Here is a 21025-nt window from a genome sequence, read left to right as displayed (position 1 = left end):
GATACATTTGTTACATTGATATTAATCTCTGTTGAACATGTCTGAGGATATAACTCAGACTTGTGCTGTGCATTATCTGTCCATGTCTGCATTACAGTAGATGCAGACGGTAAATGTCTGCATTACACATGTTTGAGGGTAAATAGAATATCTATATATAGAGGATCTACAGTATATACAGTACAGTACATTCGGAAAGTATTCAGAACCCTTACATTTTTTTCACATTTTGTTATGCTACAGCCTTATTCTCAAATGTATTAAACTGTTTTTGTCCCTCATCAATCTAAACACAATACCCCATAACGACAAAGCAAAAACAGAGCCAAAATATTTTTCTGCAAATGTATAAAATAAAGAAAAATGGAAATATCACATTTACATAAGTATTCAGACCCTTTACTCAGTACTTTATTGAAGCAGCTTTGGAAGTGATTACAACCTCAAGTCTTCTTGGGCACACCTGTATTTGGGGAGTTTCTCCCATTCCTCTCTGCAGATTCTCTCAAGCTCTGTCAGGTTGGATGGGGAGAGTTGCTGCACAGCTATTTTCAGGTCTCTTACGAGATGTTCGATGGGGTTCAAGTCCGGGCTCTGGCTGGGACACTCAAGGACATTCAGAGACTCGTCCCGAAGCCACTCCTGCATTGTCTTGGCTGTGTGCTTAGGGTCGTTGTCCTGTTGGAAGGTGAACCTTCGTCCCAGTCTGATGTCCTGAGCGCTCTGGAGAAGGTTTTCATCAAGGATCTCTCTATACTTTGCTCCATTCATCTTTTGATCCTGACTAGTCTCCCAGTCCCTGCCGCTGAAAAATATCCCCACAGCATGATGCTGCCACCACCGTGCTTCACCGTAGGGTTGGTGACTGGTTTCCTCCAGATGTGACTATTGGCATTCAATTTTCACTTTATCATTACAGGGTATTGTGTGTAGATTGAGAATTTGTATTTATTTAATCAATTTCAGAATATGGCTGTAACGTAACAAAATGTGGAAAAAGTCAAACGGTCTGAATACTTTCCGATTGCACTGTAGGGCTTTATGGGAGTTTCTCTTCCATTCAGTGGTCTGTCATGTGTTCTCCAATGCTCACCATCTCTGTTTTTTGCAACAGTGTTTTCCGAGGTGCAGATTTGATTGTTTTCTTACATGTTCAGTGGGTTCCAATTCAATTGCAACATGGCAATCCTTATCTATTTGGTTTGTTGCACCTGGGTTTTCTGAAGTACGTATTGTGTTGTATTGATGTTCAAATTCTTCCAATTCAATTATAACATGACAATCCTCTTCTTTTCTGTTGCCAAATTCATAGCATCTCCTCGGCTTCCCAGCATACACGCACTTGGTCACAGCTCGCCCTTTTGGAGCATACTTTGGCGTTTCCATGGGAACAGTACAATGTGAAAATGCCATGCTGAGAAGTGAGAACTTACCTCACCAACGACGCCATATGATGTCTTTAGAACACACCACCCTGATTCCTCGTCAAGGCAGTTTGGCTACAGCCACATCATGTGACAAAGGCCACCCAATAAACTTCATACCCGTGACGGTGTTGTAGCCATGTCTAATCAAACAATGATGGGTGGTGCCTGAAGATCGGGCGGCACAATGGCAGGCCTCAATGTAGCCTGTATGTACTGTTGACTTCACCATCAGCAGTCCTCTCCTCTGATACGTACACACAGAAACAAGCAGTGACCCCCGAGCTCTTTTCTTTTTCCGCCTTTCACCATGCATCCTTTATTTGCATCATGATTGTTTTTGACAGAGCCTGTCAGTTGGTCTCTTTGCCAGATGTCTGTCTGACTGACCTCCATCTGGTGTGTGGACACACATTGGCAAGGCAACACAAAGGGTTAATGATACCCAGCCTAGTGTGCCAGGTCGATCTCACAGGCAACCCACATAATGACAGCCACGCAGCTAATAACACAAGATTGGCATATGGGAAGTAAGTTATTATCATAGCAACATTCAACTTCAAAGCCTTTGTGGCTGGGGGCAGGAGTGTGTGTGTGCGTGTGGGTGTTTGTGCGTGTGCGTGGGTGCATGTCTGCCTCTGCACTGAACCTTCTCATGTGGTGTTCCTGTGCCCGTAAGTGGAGACAGCTTGGAGTAATTATTCTGCCCAACTGGCAAAGCATGCTTGATGCTGATAACATGGCTGAAGTTGGGAGGCTGGGCTGTTCTGTGATCTGGATCTCCTAAACTGCTTATTGACTTGTTTTACAGGGACCTTTCACAAAACATTGACTTCAACACATTGGTGCTCTATAAAAATAGAAGTTGAAGGTTTTATGATGCTACATAGGAAACACCCACTGCAGTCTTGGTTCCGAGGGGTTTCTTCTCTAATCTTTTACTACAGTGCTGTGAACGATATAACATTAGTCTTGATTACATTAGTCTTGATGTGCTGTGTGATGTAATCTGTATGGTGGGAGGATCGATTGAGTCCAGATGCTGCCGATGATGCCAAGGGGTAGATTGGACAAGGTTGAGATAATGTTAAGATTGTGTTGAGATTGTGTTGAGACAGGGTTCTGCGTAATGTGGACTGTGTTACCTGTCTGGGCGACTGTCAGGCTGTGCTGGATGCGGGGGGGGAGATCTCAGCTCCGATAGGGCCTCTGCTCTCAGGCCTCCAGCTCTCCCTTAGTCTCTGTGACTTCCTTCTTCCCTTCCTCCACTCTTCTTTCTTTCTTCATTGCGTGTCAGTCCACTGGTGGCTTTATCACTCCATGTCAGTCTGGGCTCTTCAGCACGCAACCTTTGCTGTCAGCCGTACCTGTCACAACTATGCTCCACAGTTTAGATTAGAATGGTTGAGAAAACATGACTGGGGGCTTGGTGCCTTGTCAGATCCTCAACAGTCCACATTCCCTTTCAGTTCACCAGATTGATGCTCAAGTCAAATCAAGTGATCCTTCATTATCCAATGAAGGGACATTACTTTGGCTGCTGGTTCTCATCCAAATAGACCAAATGGATCTCAGCGATCAATTGTCTTCTTTTACATCTTTGAATGAAAGACTTGTTTTGAGTACCACATGATCTTAGCAGAGGTCCTTGCTCTATACCCCAATGTTCTGCCCTGTATTCTGCTGTTTTGCGGGTCTCCATTCCCTAAGTAATATGTGATATGATTTGTTCTGCCTCGCGTGGATAAAAATAGCCAGTGGAATTGGTTTCACTGCTGACGGAGCGTTGCTGTTGGATGTGCAGCACTGTTTAGTGTCCGATGAATGTCTTCCCTATTACTGAGGTTCAGCTCTGAGGTCATTAGCACAATATTGCTCTGTGGAGAGCACAGAGTATGAGGCTGTGCTCAGCTGTGTTGAAGAGCCCAAAGCTCACAGAAGTCACTGTGACATTAAAACAGGAAGCGGTGCTGACCCAGTGAGACAGAGGAGCATCCTTCTCTGAGAGGCTAAATGACCCCCCCCGCAACATACGACTCATGGGATGGGACGCTGTTTATCCAACAGTAAGAAGGCTCGCTTCCCTAGCCACTGTGTGTGTCTGTGAATTACTTGTGTGCGTGCGTGCGTGCATGTGTTTAATAATACTTTTCCCCAAAGTCTCTGAGGCCATTAGAGAGCTAATAACCTAACAACTTGTGGCATTCTTTCACATGACATTCCTTTGTAATGCCAATACTCTGTTTTATCCTACTTCGATTGAGCAGTGTGAAAAGGCCTATAGACAATGTAATAGAGTTATGAGTTGAAACAGTGCCTAATGTAAGACTAGTGTAAGTGGTCTTCCTTTGCGTTTACCAAAACAAGTAAGTAGGCTCTGTCTAATAGAGGCTACATGTAGCCTAGTTTTCTCGTAATGTAAGGGGTTTCAAATACTTACATACAATCTGTAATCATTTTTGTGTATATTTTTGTGTGGAAGTACGAAGTGGGCTAAAACTCTGGTTTCGTTGAGCTATGTAGACTAGAGCCAAAACTTCATCTTGTTTCCTTTAATGGCCCAGTACAGTCAAAAACGTGATTTCCTGTGTTGTATATATATTTCCACACTATGAGGATGGAATAATATTGTGAAAATTATGATAATTCCCTTTCAGTATACGAGCTGTTTGAAAAGACCTGACATTTCTGCCTGTTTTGGTGGGATGGAGTTTTGGCCTGCCTGGTGACATCACTAGGTGGTAAATTAGTCAACAGACCAATAGGAAACAGAGTTCCAAAACTCTCTGCCAATAACAGCTAGTTTTCAGTTTCCCCCTCCCCACTCAGACCACTCCCAGACAGTCCTAGCAAAATTCTTGTTTGAGAAATTGCTCATGCTATGAAGATATTTTTGTTTCTTTTTGACCATTTTATTTTCAAACAATCACAGTAGGGTACTTAACTGTTACCCAGAAATGATTTGATATTGAGATTTTAAAAAATGACTGCATTGGACCTTTAAACAAGGCGGCTTTGATCAGACTACCCACGCTGTGCGGCGCGCGCTAGTGTCTGTTCACTTTTGATGGAAGGGGGACACGTTGAAGTAGCTATAGGCTTCCATAGAAATTATATTTTTGTGACTGATAATCCATTTCCTGACCTGTCGTAATTCGTTTAAATAGGAGGACAAAGACAGACAATGCTGCGAGTATACTGCCGATGATAAGGTAAGCGTTCATTGATAGAGTTAATTATAATTACCCATCTGAGTTAATTAACGGTATAACCTATACTGTAGGTAGTAATTACATTACCGATTAAAACGTGACTGATTTAATTTTGATTAAATATGCGTCTGTTTTGTCCTCGAGCTCGCAGTGGAAATGCAATTGATTTATGTATGGCTTTTGAAGTGCCGCTCGTATTGCGAGTGTTTCCCCCAAATGAACTCGCTCAGAAGCGTCTATTACCGCATTATGAATCCCTCAAGGGTTCAACTGTGGGACATGTAACAGAAAAAATCATATAGAGTAGGTTTTTAAAATGATATATGAAAGTAAACTGAATGTGAAACGGTGAATTTACTATGAACTCATCGGTGTTGGTCTATGCATCATCCATCCATGACGCTACATAGCCACCATCAGTCGTTGTCACACTACTTATAAAGGCTATAGGCCGATTTATAAAGTCTTCATAAGCACTACATGGTCTAAATGCTTCATGTATCATTTATAAACAGAAAACTAAAATAAAGTGTGAAAATTTGGCATAAGCATTTTCCGTAAGAATGTTTTCTGAAGCATATAGGATTTCTTAAGGGTTTATGCCTTAAAACATGGTTCGTTTTGGACTGATGTTTTAAAGTTCTGGCAGGATTCAAAACAGAATTTATGCAGAACATGATACATTCTGTTTTCTTGGCATATAAATAACACCACTTAAAATGTGTGAACAGACAACCTGTACCATAGATATCCAAGAGGTCTGGGTCTTTATGGCACAGGAGGTAGTGTGGTTGTGTTTTAACAAAGAATCATGCTCGTCATTTTTGAACATTTGAACATCTTGGCCATGTTCTGTTATAATCTCCACCCAGCACAGCCAGAAGAGGACTGGCCACCCCTCATAGCCTGGTTCCTCTCTAGGTTTCTTCCTAGGTTCTGGCCTTTCTAGGGAGATTGTTCCTTGCCACCGTGCTTCTACACATGCATTGCTTGCTGTTTAGGGTTTTAGGCTGGGTTTCTGTACAGCACTTTGATATATCAGCTGATGTAAGAAGGGCTATATAAATAAATTTGGATTTGAATCGCTGGTTCAACCCCCACTCCAGATATTCCACTTCAGTTGCTACATTCTGATTGACTCACTTCAATTCTATGAATGTGCAAAATTCCCCTCCTTCCCTTTGTTTTTCATAACTCTTATCTTTGGGACACAAAAATGTCAGAGTCATGATGATATGATATGAGAGACAGTTAAGCCATAACATTCCATATCTCTACTGTTATATTATGCATGAGAACTTCATCTACCAGTCAATACATGTTTGGTATGCTTTGCCATTGATGTTGGTCAAAGCCTTGTCGTCTTGATCTGAGTGAATGTTTTTGTTTCATTCAGGCCAGTGTTTGCCTAAGTTACATTCATGAATTGGATTTTGGATCTGCCTCAAAGCCACATTGGCCATGTATCTAATTGGATGCTGTTGAAAATTATATTTCTCTGTGTGTGTTTTGGTGATGCAGTTATGTTATGTTTATGATTGTTTAATTCTGTCCTCTGTGCAAAACGTGTTTTGTGTGTGTGTGAGGGAGTTTTAGTTTGCTTAGTGAAATTGCATGCGTGTGTGTTTGGTTATGCTCACTTATTTGTATGGGCATTTATGTTGTGTGTGTGTGTGTGTGTGTGTGTGTGTGTGTGTGTGTGTGTGTGTGTGTGTGTTTGGCCAGCTGCTTTTCTGTGTGTGGGTGGAGGGCTGTCAGAGGTCTGAGCCACTTACAGTTACTTCCTGTCTCTGCATAACGTTGTATAAGAGAGGGGGCGCTGGTCAGGAGTGATCATGTTTCTCCTCTCAATTCACACACACACACACACACACACACACACACACAAACTGTGCTGCAGGCATGAAAATCATCTGCTCAATAACATAAATTAATTATCTTTTTCCCAACCAGAACTGTATAGGTAATGGACTGCCATAGGAATTGCCATGAAAGAACCTAGAAAATGGCCTCTGACTCACTGTCATTAGCAGAAATGTCACTGAAAATATGACAGAAACAGCACTAGAAATGTGCAGGAAATGTAGGGGCAGAAGTCACTGATGCCAAATTGGACTCGCCCCATAGAGAATGTCCATGGTTTGTAAAGCTGAGGGGCCCATTGGATTTCTCCACACTAACTAGTGAAGTTAGAGAGGCATGTGCTCAATGTCCCTTAGGGTCCTCATATACTCTCTCAGGTTTGGCACAACGTTCATTAAATGTTGAGATGTCAGATGTGCTCTGCTGATTTTTGGGGGAGAAAATGACTCAATATTCCTTGTCAAGTTCCTCGAAAATAGAGGAAGGGGAAGTTGTATTAGATGAGCATTTCAGATCTGGGTGGATATTAAACATCTAGTTTAAAATCTAAAAGATATTTGAATATTTATTCTTGACTGTGAAGTGAAAATGTTAGTTTGAATAACAATTATATTTTTGTCCTGAGGTCCTATGAGTACAGATTCAGTAAGCTGTGTGGGTATCTGCCATCTTTACTCAGGTCAGAGAGAGAGTGTATGGAATGTGCATAATGGTATCTAGGGACCCATTGGCATCGCAGCCAATGGTTGATGGGATTCTTTAACTTTGTCTTTTGAAGCGGAAACACCACCTGGTAAGAGAATCTGCATTGGACTGTATCAGTGGACGCAGAGCGGGAATCTGAGTGATAAAAGAAAATATGCAGAAATAAGATAGAAAGCTGGTACTTTTAAAAATTCTGATAAGGTAGAAACCTAGTTACATTCTAATTTAATCTGTTGCGCATTGAGTTTTAAACTCCACAAAAAGTAATCAAACCATACCAGAGAGTAATGTGGTTGGGATTCACATCAATTGACATTTTTCCCTACGCATGTAGCTGCTTTCCTTGGTCCCAATTCCAATTAACCAGCCATAAATTTGAAGATTGTTGCTCATATAGTGAGGACCTGGCAGTTAACCTTCTCACGTTAAGCTTCTCAGACTATCCTTCTGTTAGTAATGGTTTTAAATGCCATATCTGGCTAGTCACTCACCCTCACTCATCAAATCAAATTTTATTTGTCACATGCGCCGAATACAAGTGTAGACCTTACCGTGAAATGCTTACTTACAAGCCCTTAACCAACAGTGCCGTTTAAGAAGAGTTAAGAAAGTATTTACCAAATAAAATAAAGTAAAAAGTTACACAATAACGTAACAAACAACGCAAAAGAACAAAAAAAAAAATAACGATCCCCATTGGCACTGTATAAATTGACTTAAAAATGCATCCCTCCTGAATCCTTCCATGACAATGTAGCTTGTTCTGTTCCAAACCAAGTGGCGAGGCGGCAGTTGGGCTGAAACACAGACTCCTGATTGGCTTTAAGGGACCACAGGTAGATGAAAGCATTGGGTGGTCCTTGCTTTCACTTATTCAATCACATCCCACTGGGCACATCACCTCATTTCAATGTGGACAATTGGGTAATATTAAGTTTTGACATTGATCAATGAGATTTACAAACTATATTCATTCACCTACTCAAAAAGACAGTCAAAAGTTAGTTGAATTTCCAACTATCTAAGCACAAGATACATCTCCTTCAAATGTTGATATTTGGTTGCATTGACAACCAAACACAATTCAATATCACTTTTGAAAAACAAAAATACAATGTGAACTGTTAGATACTACTGCCCTGTTAGAGCTAGAAGCACAAGCATTTCGCTACACCCGCAATAACATCTGCTAAATGTATGTATGTGACCAATAACATCTGCTAAATGTATGTATGTGACCAATAACATCTGCTAAATGTATGTATGTGACCAATAACATCTGCTAAATGTATGTATGTGACCAATAACATTTGATTTGATAAATAGCCTATTCACTTGTCAACAAGGTAACACATTTTATGTTGGATTCACGTCTCCACCTCAAACAAAAATAAAAGTTAAGGAATGGAACTAAGCCATTAAGTCAATAAGTATCATTACATTTTGAATCAACCAGAGCTTGAAACCCTAGGCGTATTGTATTGTCTATTTTTAGTTGAATTCTTGGTTGAATTTGAACAATAGCTGTTGATGACTTTCCAAATGCTATATAGGCCTAAATAGCATCATTGATGATATGAGTGATAAAGTATGGTCACATTTAATTTGCACTATTAAGCCTACCCTTTTGGAAAGACTTTGATAGCAACAGTGAATCTATTTCGTTTTTTAAGTGGAGATCTCTGTCTCAACAATCATTCTCACGATAGCACATTGGTAATAGTCTGTGACAACTATCATAGCTAAGCAAGGCTTGCTTAAAACTCTGGATGGGAAATCAGAGTCGTTATAGGTAGATCAATTATCCTGTAGGAGGTGCTGCCCAGCCTATTGTTTTTATTCAGATAGTGGATATAACATTGAAGATCTGACGTTATTTTAGAAATTGACATTTGGTTACCATGATGCCATCATCGTGTGGTAGAAATGTCACCCTCAAAATTAACAGTTTAGGTTGATGACTTTTTTTCAAATCCAATGTATTTTCCATGTAGATTCCACGCCACAATACATTGACAAATTACGTTGAAACAACGTTGATTCAACCAGTTTGTGCCCAGTGGGAGACTTGTACTTGAACAGGGCCTTGAGTGAATGAGGACACATTTGATGAGCATCTCAAGCAATGAGACGATGCATTTTGTTATAACATTTTGCAATTTGATAATATTCCACTTCACTGTGTTATCTTCCAATGATGGATCTTTGATCAGGTGACTATATAATGTTTTTTTTCCCCCCAGACAATTTACATTTCCTGGAAGGCGACACTGTATTCATACATTATTCAGACATAGGAACCAGCATAGAAGTAGTGATCAAACCTAACTCATACCTCAGTCTCATAATGATGGATGTTCACTGTGACAATATCACACACACACACACACACACACACACAGAGAGAGTTGGGGGAATGAACCCAAACAAAAACTGTACGAAATGTAAGAACATCAACATGGGTGATATGGAGGATGGTCTATTTATTCATCCATAATAATTACATAAAATATGTTTGACTGCAGCTCTATCTACTATTGAAAATCATCCCTTATCCTTGAATAACAGGAGAATCTCCAGACTCATCATAATGTACTGAGTTTGCGACCACACATATCCAGTGAATTACTGTATCTCTGCCAGAATGACAATAAAACTGCTAACACAGACAAATTCTGTGATAACTGTCGTTTTGTGCAGGGTTGGCAGTGACAATGGGGGGGTTGTAGTTTCTTCCTGCCCATGGTGACAGGGCCCCTCACTAGCGTTTGTCACCATTTTTTTTTAAAGACCATCTCGTCGTGACAGGCACAGCCATTAGAAGATAATTAGGCTGAAATCTCCCTTCGCTCGTCATAAAAGTCCAATCAGTAGAGACGTTGATTCAATGCGAGGCGGCCAGCTGCCCAGGCCTGATCGTCTAGCCCATCTAGCCCCGGCCCTGAGACCATTAATTGGACCTCTTTAATATTTATGGATCATCTTTAAGATAAGGAGATATGTATTTCTCTCCTGCTGAGCCCTTATTTCAAAGGATGGCTGTTCAGTGCTAGGTGATAACCCCCTGCCCTTGTGCCTGAGAGAAATCTTGTCACATTTTGGCAGCTTATCTGCTAGGCTGCAGACGAGAGCACAGCATGTGTACAATTACAGACTTGGACCTCCTTCATCGAAGACAATGTGAAATAGCAAATAGGTCATTTTCTTTCTCGAAAAAGTCAGCAAATGTTAGTATAACGTCAGCGTTAAGGAGTAGTCTTACTCTGGCCTCCCTCCTACTTGGGCCTCCTATCCTTTTTTCCAATCTCTTTTTTCTCTCTGTTCAAAGCTTCATTAAACTTTGAAGCTGCATATTTCCCTTCCCGGCCCCCACTGCCAAAGGGCAGTGGTGCATGTGTCTAAATGGTCAGGAGGAACCAGATAAGGTGTACTTGCAGTTTGCTTCTCCCAAAAAAAGCATCATTTTATATTTAGCAAAAAACCTATAATTTGAAAGTGATATTCAAACCAGGGCTTGTATCGGACCGGTACACAGTCTTGTATTGATTGTAGTCAGTCGTTGTTAGGGTATTGATGAGGATCATGTTACAGTCTCCCACATGAGACCGGGAGTGTCACATGTTTTTGTTTGAGATTAGGATTTTAGGATAGGCCGTCATATCAGGTAGGAGGGGATGTAAAATGGAGGTGTCTCTATAACAGCACACCAGAGTATCCACTATGAAATATTGAGGCTATCCTAAAATACAACTCAGCTCCCTCATCTCTTCTGACCTTCTCTATCCACAGATCTCACCAGCCGAATGCACTGAGGAGGACTTAGAGCAGGATTGAGTGAGGAGGAACTCTCTCAGTTCTGTACTCAGGATTATTGGGTGTGGTTTAGGGCAGAGCTGACTTAGCCAATCAAACCTGAGGAAGTTGCCCTGACAGCCTGCTGTCCTAAGGGGGTGACTGTTAGGCCTGCTTGCACCTACAGTATTCCTCTGATCCACTGGGTCCTCCAGCCGCTCCCTGGTCTCTGATGGAGGGCAGCCCAGAGAAGCAGAAGCCCAGCCCGCGACACCGGCCCAAACCCAGGGGCCCCTCCACACTGACTCTGGGCCAGTCCCGCAGCACAGAGGACCTATCTGAGGGCCTCCCCAGGGCCAACTTCAGGAAGGGCTTCTCCCTACGTAACGTCAGCCTGTGTGTGGTGGACGGGGTCCGGGACATGCTCCAGAGGAGCCGAGGAGCCTCTCCAGAACCCCGCTGCAAGCTCAACGGGGATACGGGAGGGTGTTGGAGTCCCCGCCTGCTGCGTATGCCCCGGGGATCCCGCTGTGCTGCCCTGAGGCCCCTGCCAGCTGAAGTGCAGAGGGAAGGAGCCCTGCGTTACATGGTGGCAGACGACTCACACAGCATGGGCAGCAATGCTCAGTGGCAGAAGTGTCGTCTGCTGCTGAGGAGGATGAGAGAAGGAGGGGTCACTGAAGGGGAGGGGGGCTTCCTGCTGGAGTTCTATGTGCCGCCCAAGGTAGGTTCCCTGGTCCGCGCAGAAGTTGACTAGAGCTTTGATTGGTTATCTCAAACTGTGAGAAAGGCACAAAGCAGAACCAATCAGTAAAAAAGCACATCCTCTTCATTATCAACGTATCGTTCCAACATCGTCAACATAGCCTTTCCAGACTCTGAAGTCAGGAGGACTTCGAGTTAGGTGTCAGCCACTAGTGAACTATATGAATTTTGGTCAAACTACCAGTGAAAAATAGATTTCTATCAGTGATGCATTGCTAACTTTAACTTGTCTTTTCTCTCTGACCCAGTCGTCCAAGCCCAAATTGAGTGTTCCTCTGACAGCCGTCATGGAGGTGCGGACCACCATGCCCCTGGAGATGCCAGACAGGGACAACACCTTTGTCCTCAAGGTCAGCTTTACTTGTAATGTCAGTACATTTTTATCACAAGTGTACAGTTGAAGTCGGAAGTTTACATACACTTAGGTTAGAGTCATTAAAACTTGTTTTTCAACCACTCCACAAATGTCTTGTTAACAAACTATAGTTTTGGCAAGTCTGTTAGGACATCTACTTTTTGCATGACACAAAGTAATTTTTCCAGCAATTGTTTACAGACAGATTATTTAATTTATAATTTACTGTATCACAATTCCAGTGGGTCAGAAGTTTACATACACTAAGTTGACTGTGCCTTTAAACAGCTTGGAAAATTCCAGAAAATGATGTCATGGCTTTATAGAAGCTTCTGATAGCCTAATTGACATTATTTTAGTCAATTGGAGGTGTACCTGTGGATGTATTTCAAGGTCTACCTTCAAACTCAGTGCCTCTATGCTTGGCATCATGGGAAAATCAAAAGAAATCAGCCAAGACCTCAGAAAAAAATTGGGGATCTCCACAAGTCTGGTTCATCCTTGGGAGCAATTTCCAAACGCCTGAAGGTACCACGTTCATCTGTACAAACAATAGTACGCAAGTATAAACACCATGGGACCACGCAGCCATCATACCGCTCAGGAAGGAGACATGCTCTGTCTCCTAGAGATGAACGTACTTTGGTACGAAAAGAAGAAGCCACTCCAAAACCGCCATAAAAAAGCAAGACCACAGTTTGCAACTGCACATGGGGACAAAGATTGTACTTTTTGGAGAAATGTCCTCTGGTCCGATGAAACAAAAATAGAACTGTTTGGCCATAATGACCATCGTTGTGTTTGGAGGAAAAAGGGGGAGGCTTGCATACCGAAGAACACCATCCCAACCGTGAAGCACAGGGTTGGAGGCATCATGTTGTGGGGGTGCTTTGCTGCAGGGGGGACTAGTGCACTTCACAAAATAGATGGAATCATGAGGGAGGACAATGATGTGGATATATTGAAGCAACATCTCAAGACATCAGTCAGGAAGTTAAAGCTTGGTCGCAAATGGGTCTTCCTGATGGACAATGACCCCAAGCATACTTCCAAAATTGTGGCAAATTGGCATAAGGACAACAAAGTCAAGGTATTGGAGTGGGCATCACAAAGCCCTGACCTCAATCCTATAGAACATTTGTGGGCAGAACTGAAAAAGCGTGTAAGAGCAAGGAGGCCTACAAACCTGACTCCGTTACACCAGCTCTGTCAGGAGGAATGGGCCAAAATTCACCCAACTTATTGTGGGAAGCTTGTGGGAGGCTACCTGAAACATTTGACCCAAGTTAAACAATTTAAAGGCAATGCTACAAAATACTAATTGAGTGTATGTAAACTTCTGACCCACTGGGAATGTGAATAAATAAATAAAAGCTGAAATAAATCATTCTCTCTACTATTATTCTGACATTTCACATTCTTAAAATAAAGTGGTGATCCTAACTGAACTAAAACAGGGAATTTTTACTGGGATTAAATGTCAGGAATTGTGAAAAACGGAGTTTAAATGTATTTGGCTAAGGTGTATGTAAACTTCTGACTTCAACTGTATGTAGGCGTTATGACATAACAGTCAGGGTTACCAAATGCTCTGTATGATGCAGATTTGCATAATGAACCAAACTGTGAATGACAGGCTGAGTACAGTGTCTATGTAGTTAATATAGTCCCTCACTCTGTATACACTTGTCAAACACGTCTTTTGTAGTAATCAATGTCAATGCTTTGTGCAGAGTGAGTGATAAATATACAGAGGTGCAGTTGACAGAGAGACAAATAGTCAGCTGAGGTAAACCACAGACCATATTGTTCAGCTAAGCTCTTGTCAGTAGGCCAAAACAGGTTTCTAATATGGTACCATCAAGATATGTTCTGCTACATTCACTCAGTTATAGGTTGGCCTATATATAGAATATATTGAAATGATCTTAGATTCGTCAGTAACCTTCAGCCCTGTAAGAACTACGTTTGATAGATACATTTGTGCTGTATTATAGAACTTAACCATCTATATCATTTGGTTTCTTTATACTCCTATCCAATACTCTCATATCTACACAAGTGTCTAGTTGATTTGGAATGTGCTAATATTGTGCCTAATCCGATGCTTGTGTTGCAGGTGGAGAATGGAGGAGAATACATCCTGGAGACGTTAGACTCCCTTCAGAAACACTCCTGGGTGGCTGACATTCAGGACTGCATAGACCCGGGGTAAAGAAAAATACCATTACACTCGCTTCTCTGTGATCTAGGGGTGAATCTTCCTTCCCTTCTCTCTGTTCCTGCACTGATGTGAAAGCAAAATCCCGGTGGGCAACCACAATATTGCTTTCATCTACCCTGTCTTTTCAGATTGACAGAAGACTATTGAGGTGTACCCCATATAGATGATTTTATGCAGTAACAATCAAACCCGTTCCTTCTCATCCCGTTTTAATGTGTTTATGTCTTCTCTGTGCAGGGACAGTGGAGATGACATTGAGCTGACGTCTTGTCCTCATGGCCAGTTCCCCTCGGTGTCCACCTGTAACTGTGAGCTCACGGCTAGTGAGTATTTATTCACTTTAATTGGTAATGGTAACTCAGCATCTGACTGTATAGGGTAACTTTCTCTCCATGCTCTCTCTATGTCCACCCAGACATACCCAAGACCCCTCAGCACCGTGCTGGTCCCTGTGGCCCCTCAGGGCCCCGCTTTCGGACCCTGTTGGCCTCCCCTTTGCACCCCACCCATGTCCCCCTAGAACGCTTCCTCCAGTCACTGGAGTCCAACAGGCCTGGAGCAGGTAATGGCCAGCTCTCTATGTGGAAAGGCTGCTTTTTGCTACGACAATATTGTGATAAAAGGTTATTATGCTTCTCACCCGTAGGTGAAGGAACACCCCGCTCTGAGATGGACACCTCTCTGACCTGCTACCCATGGTTCCACGGTACACTGTCTCGAGTGAGTGCTGCTCAGCTGGTGTTGGTGGGCGGAGCCCGGAGCCATGGGCTCTTTGTGATTCGCCAGAGCGAGACGCGCCTGGGAGAATACGTCCTCACCTTCAACTTCCAGGGCAAAGCCAAGGTACACTCAGACGCAACCTGGTTCCAAACTAGTCTCTTTATCTGGCTGGCTGCCCATTCACTCAGGGTTCCCCTTTGCGTCACAAGGGCAAAATCAGTCTGTATTTGTCATTGCCCTGCACATGTAAACCACATGCTTCCTCTGCTGAGTATTGGCCATATGGCCTTGATTCATTAAAACAATTATTCACCCAAAGATTCCCTTGTATTCCCCTGCTAGTTCACCCAAATGTATCTAATCTTATGGACACATGAAAGTAGTCTAGCAACGACCCAAGATGTGTGTGTTTACTAAGCTACAGCTTAGCATTAGCATTGTTGAACGCAAACCAATGGTAATGGTAGAAATACCTAACAGCATGCCTCTACCTCCCTGTGAACAGCACCTGCGTCTGTCTGTGGACTCTCAGGGCCAGTGCCATGTGCACCACCTGTGGTTCCAGAGCGTGGGGGACATGCTGCAGCACTTCCACTGCCACCCCATTCCGTTGGAGTCCCGCGGGGCTGCAGATGTCACACTGCGATGCTACGTCCAGACACAGCGCAGCCGCCCAGGTAACACGTGGGCTAATGCTGTCTTACTGTTTGAGATATGTAAAATGTAGGCTATTATGATTATAATAATGTCCAACATGTCTAGTGCCCAAAAACAATCCCTGCATTCCTTGGTTCCTGACCCATATCTAACCTCTCATCTTAAATGTGTTCAGTCAAGCATTTACATTATCGAAGCTAAAAAAAGGGTTACCTAGCCGAACAGTGGTTTTCAAAGAAAAAGTTGTTTCAAGCTGACAAAGGAGTCTTTTAGGAAAGATCCACTGGACCAGGCAAGCATAAGGAATTGAGGATCACTCTTTCAGGCTGATGTCTTTTTGATGATTCGCCACAAGGGAAGGGAGAGGCGAAAGAGACAAAGGGCACTTTTAGTTAATCCCCTTTTCTCTGTTCCTCCCTCTGTAGGATTACCTTCTTTACTCAGTGCTGCTCTCTCTTCCCCGTACCTGCTCCAATTGTGGCCAATCCTCTCACTGTGGCCAGTACTCAATTGTCATACTTGAGTAAAAGTAATTATACCTTAATAGAAAATGACTCAAGTAAAAGTGAAAGTCACCCAGTAAAATACTACCTCTGTAAAAGTCAAAGTATTTGTTTCAAATATACTTAAGTATCAAAAGTAAATGCTAAAATGTACATGAGTATCAAAAGTAAAAGTATAAACCATTTCAAATTCCTTATAACCAGACGGCACAATTTTCTTTCTTTTTTTATTGACGGATAGCCAGGGGCACACTCCAACACTCAGACATAATTTACAAACGAAGCATTTGTGTTTAGTGAGTCCGCCAGATCAGAGGCAGTAGGGATGATCAAGTGTGTGAATTGGGTGTCAGGGAACAAGTACTTTTGGGTGTCAGGGGAAATGAATGGAGTAAAAAATACATTATTTTCTTTAGGAATGTAGTGGAGTAAAAGTAAATGTGGTCAAAACTATAAATAGTAAAGTTCAGATAACCCAAAAAACAACTTCAGTAAAAATACTTTAAAGTACTACTTAAGTACTTTACACCACTGGTAACCCCTCTTAGTGCCAGCCTTTCTGAATTAATTTGGTCTTTCCTGTTTTGATTTCTACTGAAATATCCTCCTTCACAAATCCTTCCCTATGGATCACTAAAACCAGTCCTCTTGATTTGTTTTTATCTTAAGATGTTATTTTGTACTATTACCCCCTGAATATAGAACATCATATTATTGTAACTGCAATTTCTGACTTGATGCTGCTGTGCTTCAAGCTAGATCTATGGTAGCCTGATCCACCATCCTGACCACTTGCATTTTATTTTAGTTTCACAACAGAATGTAAGCTTGCGAGATCAGGATTGTCGAACAAGGTTAGATCTATGGTGCATTTGTCTGTGTGTTTCAAACATGTCTCGTGTATCCGTTGGGTTCCTCTTTACAGAGCTCTGTATGTCTCGGATGTCCACCCCTACCAGAGAGCCTGGCTGTCGGAACGGCCTCCACCAATCGGCACAATTCTTTCCCGGAGTCTTGCAGCCAGTTGGTGGATCCGTGGACTCTCCTCTCCCCCCCAGTTCCCCTGCTCTATCCCGCATCCTGCCTCCCTTCCCCAGACTAGAGGATGGGGGTGGTGGTGGCTTACTGAGTCGCAGTGGCAGCATAGAGCATCTTCTACCGCCCTCTGGTGGCTCAGCTGATGAACAGCAGGAGACTGAGGGAGCACAAAGAACAAGAGCAGTGGAGAACCAGTACTCTCTCTACTGAGGAACCTTGACGTCATCTATGACTCTGACAGCATCAGGATCAGATATCTGTTTTGTCAAATGGATTTTGCAGGTGGTGGAACAGGTTTGGAGAGCCTTTACGCACAAAATATATTGATGAATAAAAACAATACAGTGGTTTGAGTCATCCTGAAAGTTGTCATATTCAAGTTTAGTCCCCGAAATATTGGATGGTGGAAAAAAAAGTGTACAACAGGGGTTGAACAAGTCCTATAAATCTACCCTAATCATGGAACTGTATGACAACAGTCCAGTCGTAGTGAACTGTGCGCCAGGCTCCAGGTTTAACCTGCTACGTGTGGTCTGAGTCCCATAATGATTGAAATAGGCTACATGTCCAAAATTATTCCACAACGTTAGCCTAATATGACCCACTAATGCTAGCGACCCTCAGGAAACACACGGACGTGATAGAGTAAAGAAAGGTAAACAGAATGGAATGATGCCAAATGTAAGCTACAAATTCACAGAATGTATGTGGGTATTACTGACGGTGGCTCATGATAGAGGCTAATATTTAACATGATGCACATTGTAAAAGAAAATGGAGAAAAGCCCAGGTGTAAGCTGTAATTAAAACATTCTAAAGCGCATACATCAACTCAGCAGGTTCAGCCCTACAGAAGCTTGGGTCTCCAAATTTCATCCATACAATTTATGAGGGCACAATTAAAATGTTGATTAATGGCACAGCTATTTATAGCCTATTTCACTGTGGAAAAGAGGCTGTAAATCATGTCATGTTGTTGTGATTTTCAGTTTGCTTCCATATGGCTGGTTTCACATTCGTCTCCAGGGATCATAAGGAAAAATAATCTAAAGCAATTGCTGTGTATTTACAATCCCCTTCTCCAAACGTATTACTCATTTACCTAGCTCTTATCAATAGTTCTTATCAAGTTATACATTACAGTGAATGGAGAAAGCTGTTATTTCTATCGGGAAATATTGTTATTTCTAATCGCTCAACCTTATTCATGGTTTCCTCGCAACACAATTTCTTAGACCTCCCCCTCGAATGAATAGCATGCTATTCTCATGCTTAAGTTCAAGGTAAGAACACATAGAGCTAAAAGTGCATAAAAAGGAAGTAAGGTTCCATTTACGCATGTTTAACTCTGGTCAGAATCGGGTAGGAATGGATGGGGACGTGCAGTGAACTTGAGATAACGACTTGTGGTAGTTGTCAATGTCATGGAATCTCAGAGCTAACACATGACAAGGAAGAAGAGGATGATACACCCCAGTGGATGGAACTGTTATATTCAACCTCCTCTTCATCCCTCCCAGATCTCAGTCATCCCCTTTGATCAAAAGACTGTGGCCCCATGTCTGTACCATAATAAATTGATTCTCTAGTGAGTTTCATAAATCCCTTGGCCCCATGGAGTATTAACATTAGTCAACAGGGAGCAATATTCATTTGTAATAAAAACATTCTTACAGAAATGCCACTGTGCTTGCTACTATGACATGTTGGTGTACCTACCTGAATAAAATTGTATCAAATGCAAAAGAAATGTAAAGGCCCAGTGCAGTCAAAAATTTGATTTTCCTGTGTTGTATATACAGTGCATTCGGAAAGTAGTCAGACTCCTTGACTTTTTCCACATTTTGCTACGTTACTGCCTTATTCTAAAATTGATTACATTTTTTTTTTTTTTTACTCCAGTCACCCAAGTTATAGACTGCTCTCTCTACTTCCGCACGGCAAGCAGTACCGGAGCGCCGAGTTTAGATCCAAAATAACACCTAGTTTTCAGGTTACATACCCCTCCCATCAGGCTTGTCCAATTAGGCCTCTCACTCAGACGACTCCGACAGTCCTAGCAAAATTCTTGCTTGAAAAATTGCTCTTACCTAAGAAGCTATTTTTGTTTCTTTTTGAACATTTTAATTGAAAACAATCAATCATAGTACGGTACTTGAATTTTGACCCAGAAATTATCCAATTGGAGACAGATTTATGTGAATAGTTTAAAATCCACATAAAAACAATATGCACATTTTCCCACCAGAGAGGTGTTAACATCAAATTGACTTGTTGCAGATAAAAGCCTGTGCGTGATGACGTAGTGCACATAAAAATACATTTTGTGGTTAAATTCTCATGTACCAAAAAAAAGGGTTTCAATCGCATTTTCAACTCTACTGATGATTTTCTCACAAAGAAAATAGCGTTATATAGCAAGTGTGCCCACTCTGGTATTGGCAAGTGCACTAGAGTGTACGTATAACTTACATAAGATTATATGGACAAAAGAGCGATAAATATATAAAAAAATATTACAGCAGCCAAGCATCGATTATCATGTCACCAGAATAAGACCCTAGATATTTATTGGAAAGGAGCATCAAACTCATCACCTTACACTTTCAACACCCTGTGAAGTTCATCATAATTTATTTCATCTGTAGTTTAATAAACTGCATGCTTTCCCGATGAGTCGTAGTGGTAGGACCACACAATATGTCATCGCGTGACTCCAAGTTTACTTCGGTATGATGGTTATTATGTCAATATTTGTGCAAAAAAGCATTTCCAATGACATTTCTCGCATAATTCATTTTACGACACAAAAAGATCTCACCTTGTTTAGTGTATTTTGTTTTGCCGACATTTGGAAATTTTACTGAAAAAAATGTTTGTTTCCATCAGGCCTTTCATAAAAAAAATGATCTGACATGTACTTTACGCGCATAAAAGTTTGGAAACCTGGTTATTGAGATAAAATGGCTGCATATGACCTTTAAATACATTTTGTCCCCTCTAATTCAATTAAGATTCTGTAGGAGACATCTGGTGGTAAAAATATTTGACTACACTACACTAACCAAACACTTATTATTATTCCCCATATTTTAAAGTTCTGTCTTTTAAAATGTATACTTACAAGAACATCAATGCATTGCCGTTGGGATAATTCTAACTCTACTGCCTCTGTAAATTTGCTAACTATAATATTTTTTATATATACATTAAAGCGACCTCAAAAGTAGTGTAGATTAGTTCATCAAACATGAATAGGACTACATTTTGAAGTCTGAAAATGTCTGACTCACATTGGTCACGTGCATCTCTATTAGACTGAATTGTAGGGCCGGGACGATACCAGTATCGCGATATTCGTTATTATCGTGGCAAGAAAACAAAACACGAAGCAGATTTCTTCTTTAGGAAAACAGTCCTAATGTTCAAAACAAACATCATTATGTTGTCATCCAGAGTCACATGTATTTATTTCCCAAGCTTATAGCACACCAAATTTTACATACAGCAGGTTTTTTCAAAAAAGAAGGTTCTGCTTCATGTTTAAATTTTTGCCATATTGCAATACTCGTATCATCCCGGCCTTACTGAATTGATGCATCTGCAGGAGAGTAAATAAACACAAATTATTCTGGACTGTGTAGTACCCATTTTTGTACGGTTCTACAACAATGGAAAGTCCTGTGCTGCTGTAACCCTTATGATTAACCCTCTTTGTATTCAGTATTGTATCAACACTGACACATGCTAATAAAGACCCAAGTGAC

At 41.6% G+C, this 21025-nt stretch overlaps 1 protein-coding gene across 1 annotated transcript; it reads left to right on the top strand.

Moving 5' to 3' along the window:
- The first annotated feature begins 4265 nt into the window (after window positions 1-4265).
- LOC106567661 (SH2B adapter protein 2) lies at window positions 4266-21024 on the top strand. Its single transcript, XM_014137207.2, has 9 exons — window positions 4266-4636; window positions 10994-11720; window positions 12010-12111; window positions 14236-14327; window positions 14578-14663; window positions 14756-14902; window positions 14987-15183; window positions 15566-15737; window positions 17146-21024. Exons 2-9 carry the CDS (start codon window positions 11229-11231, stop codon window positions 17466-17468), a joined length of 1611 nt encoding a protein of 536 aa, XP_013992682.1. The 5' UTR covers window positions 4266-4636; window positions 10994-11228; the 3' UTR covers window positions 17469-21024.
- The last annotated feature ends 1 nt before the right edge of the window (window position 21025 follows it).

The sequence above is a fragment of the Salmo salar genome, chromosome ssa13 (assembly GCF_905237065.1).
Source record: "Salmo salar chromosome ssa13, Ssal_v3.1, whole genome shotgun sequence".
NCBI classification, from domain to species: Eukaryota; Metazoa; Chordata; class Actinopteri; order Salmoniformes; family Salmonidae; genus Salmo; species Salmo salar.
Note: the sequence above shows the minus strand (reverse complement) of the source record. Positions and strands in the feature narration are given on the sequence as shown.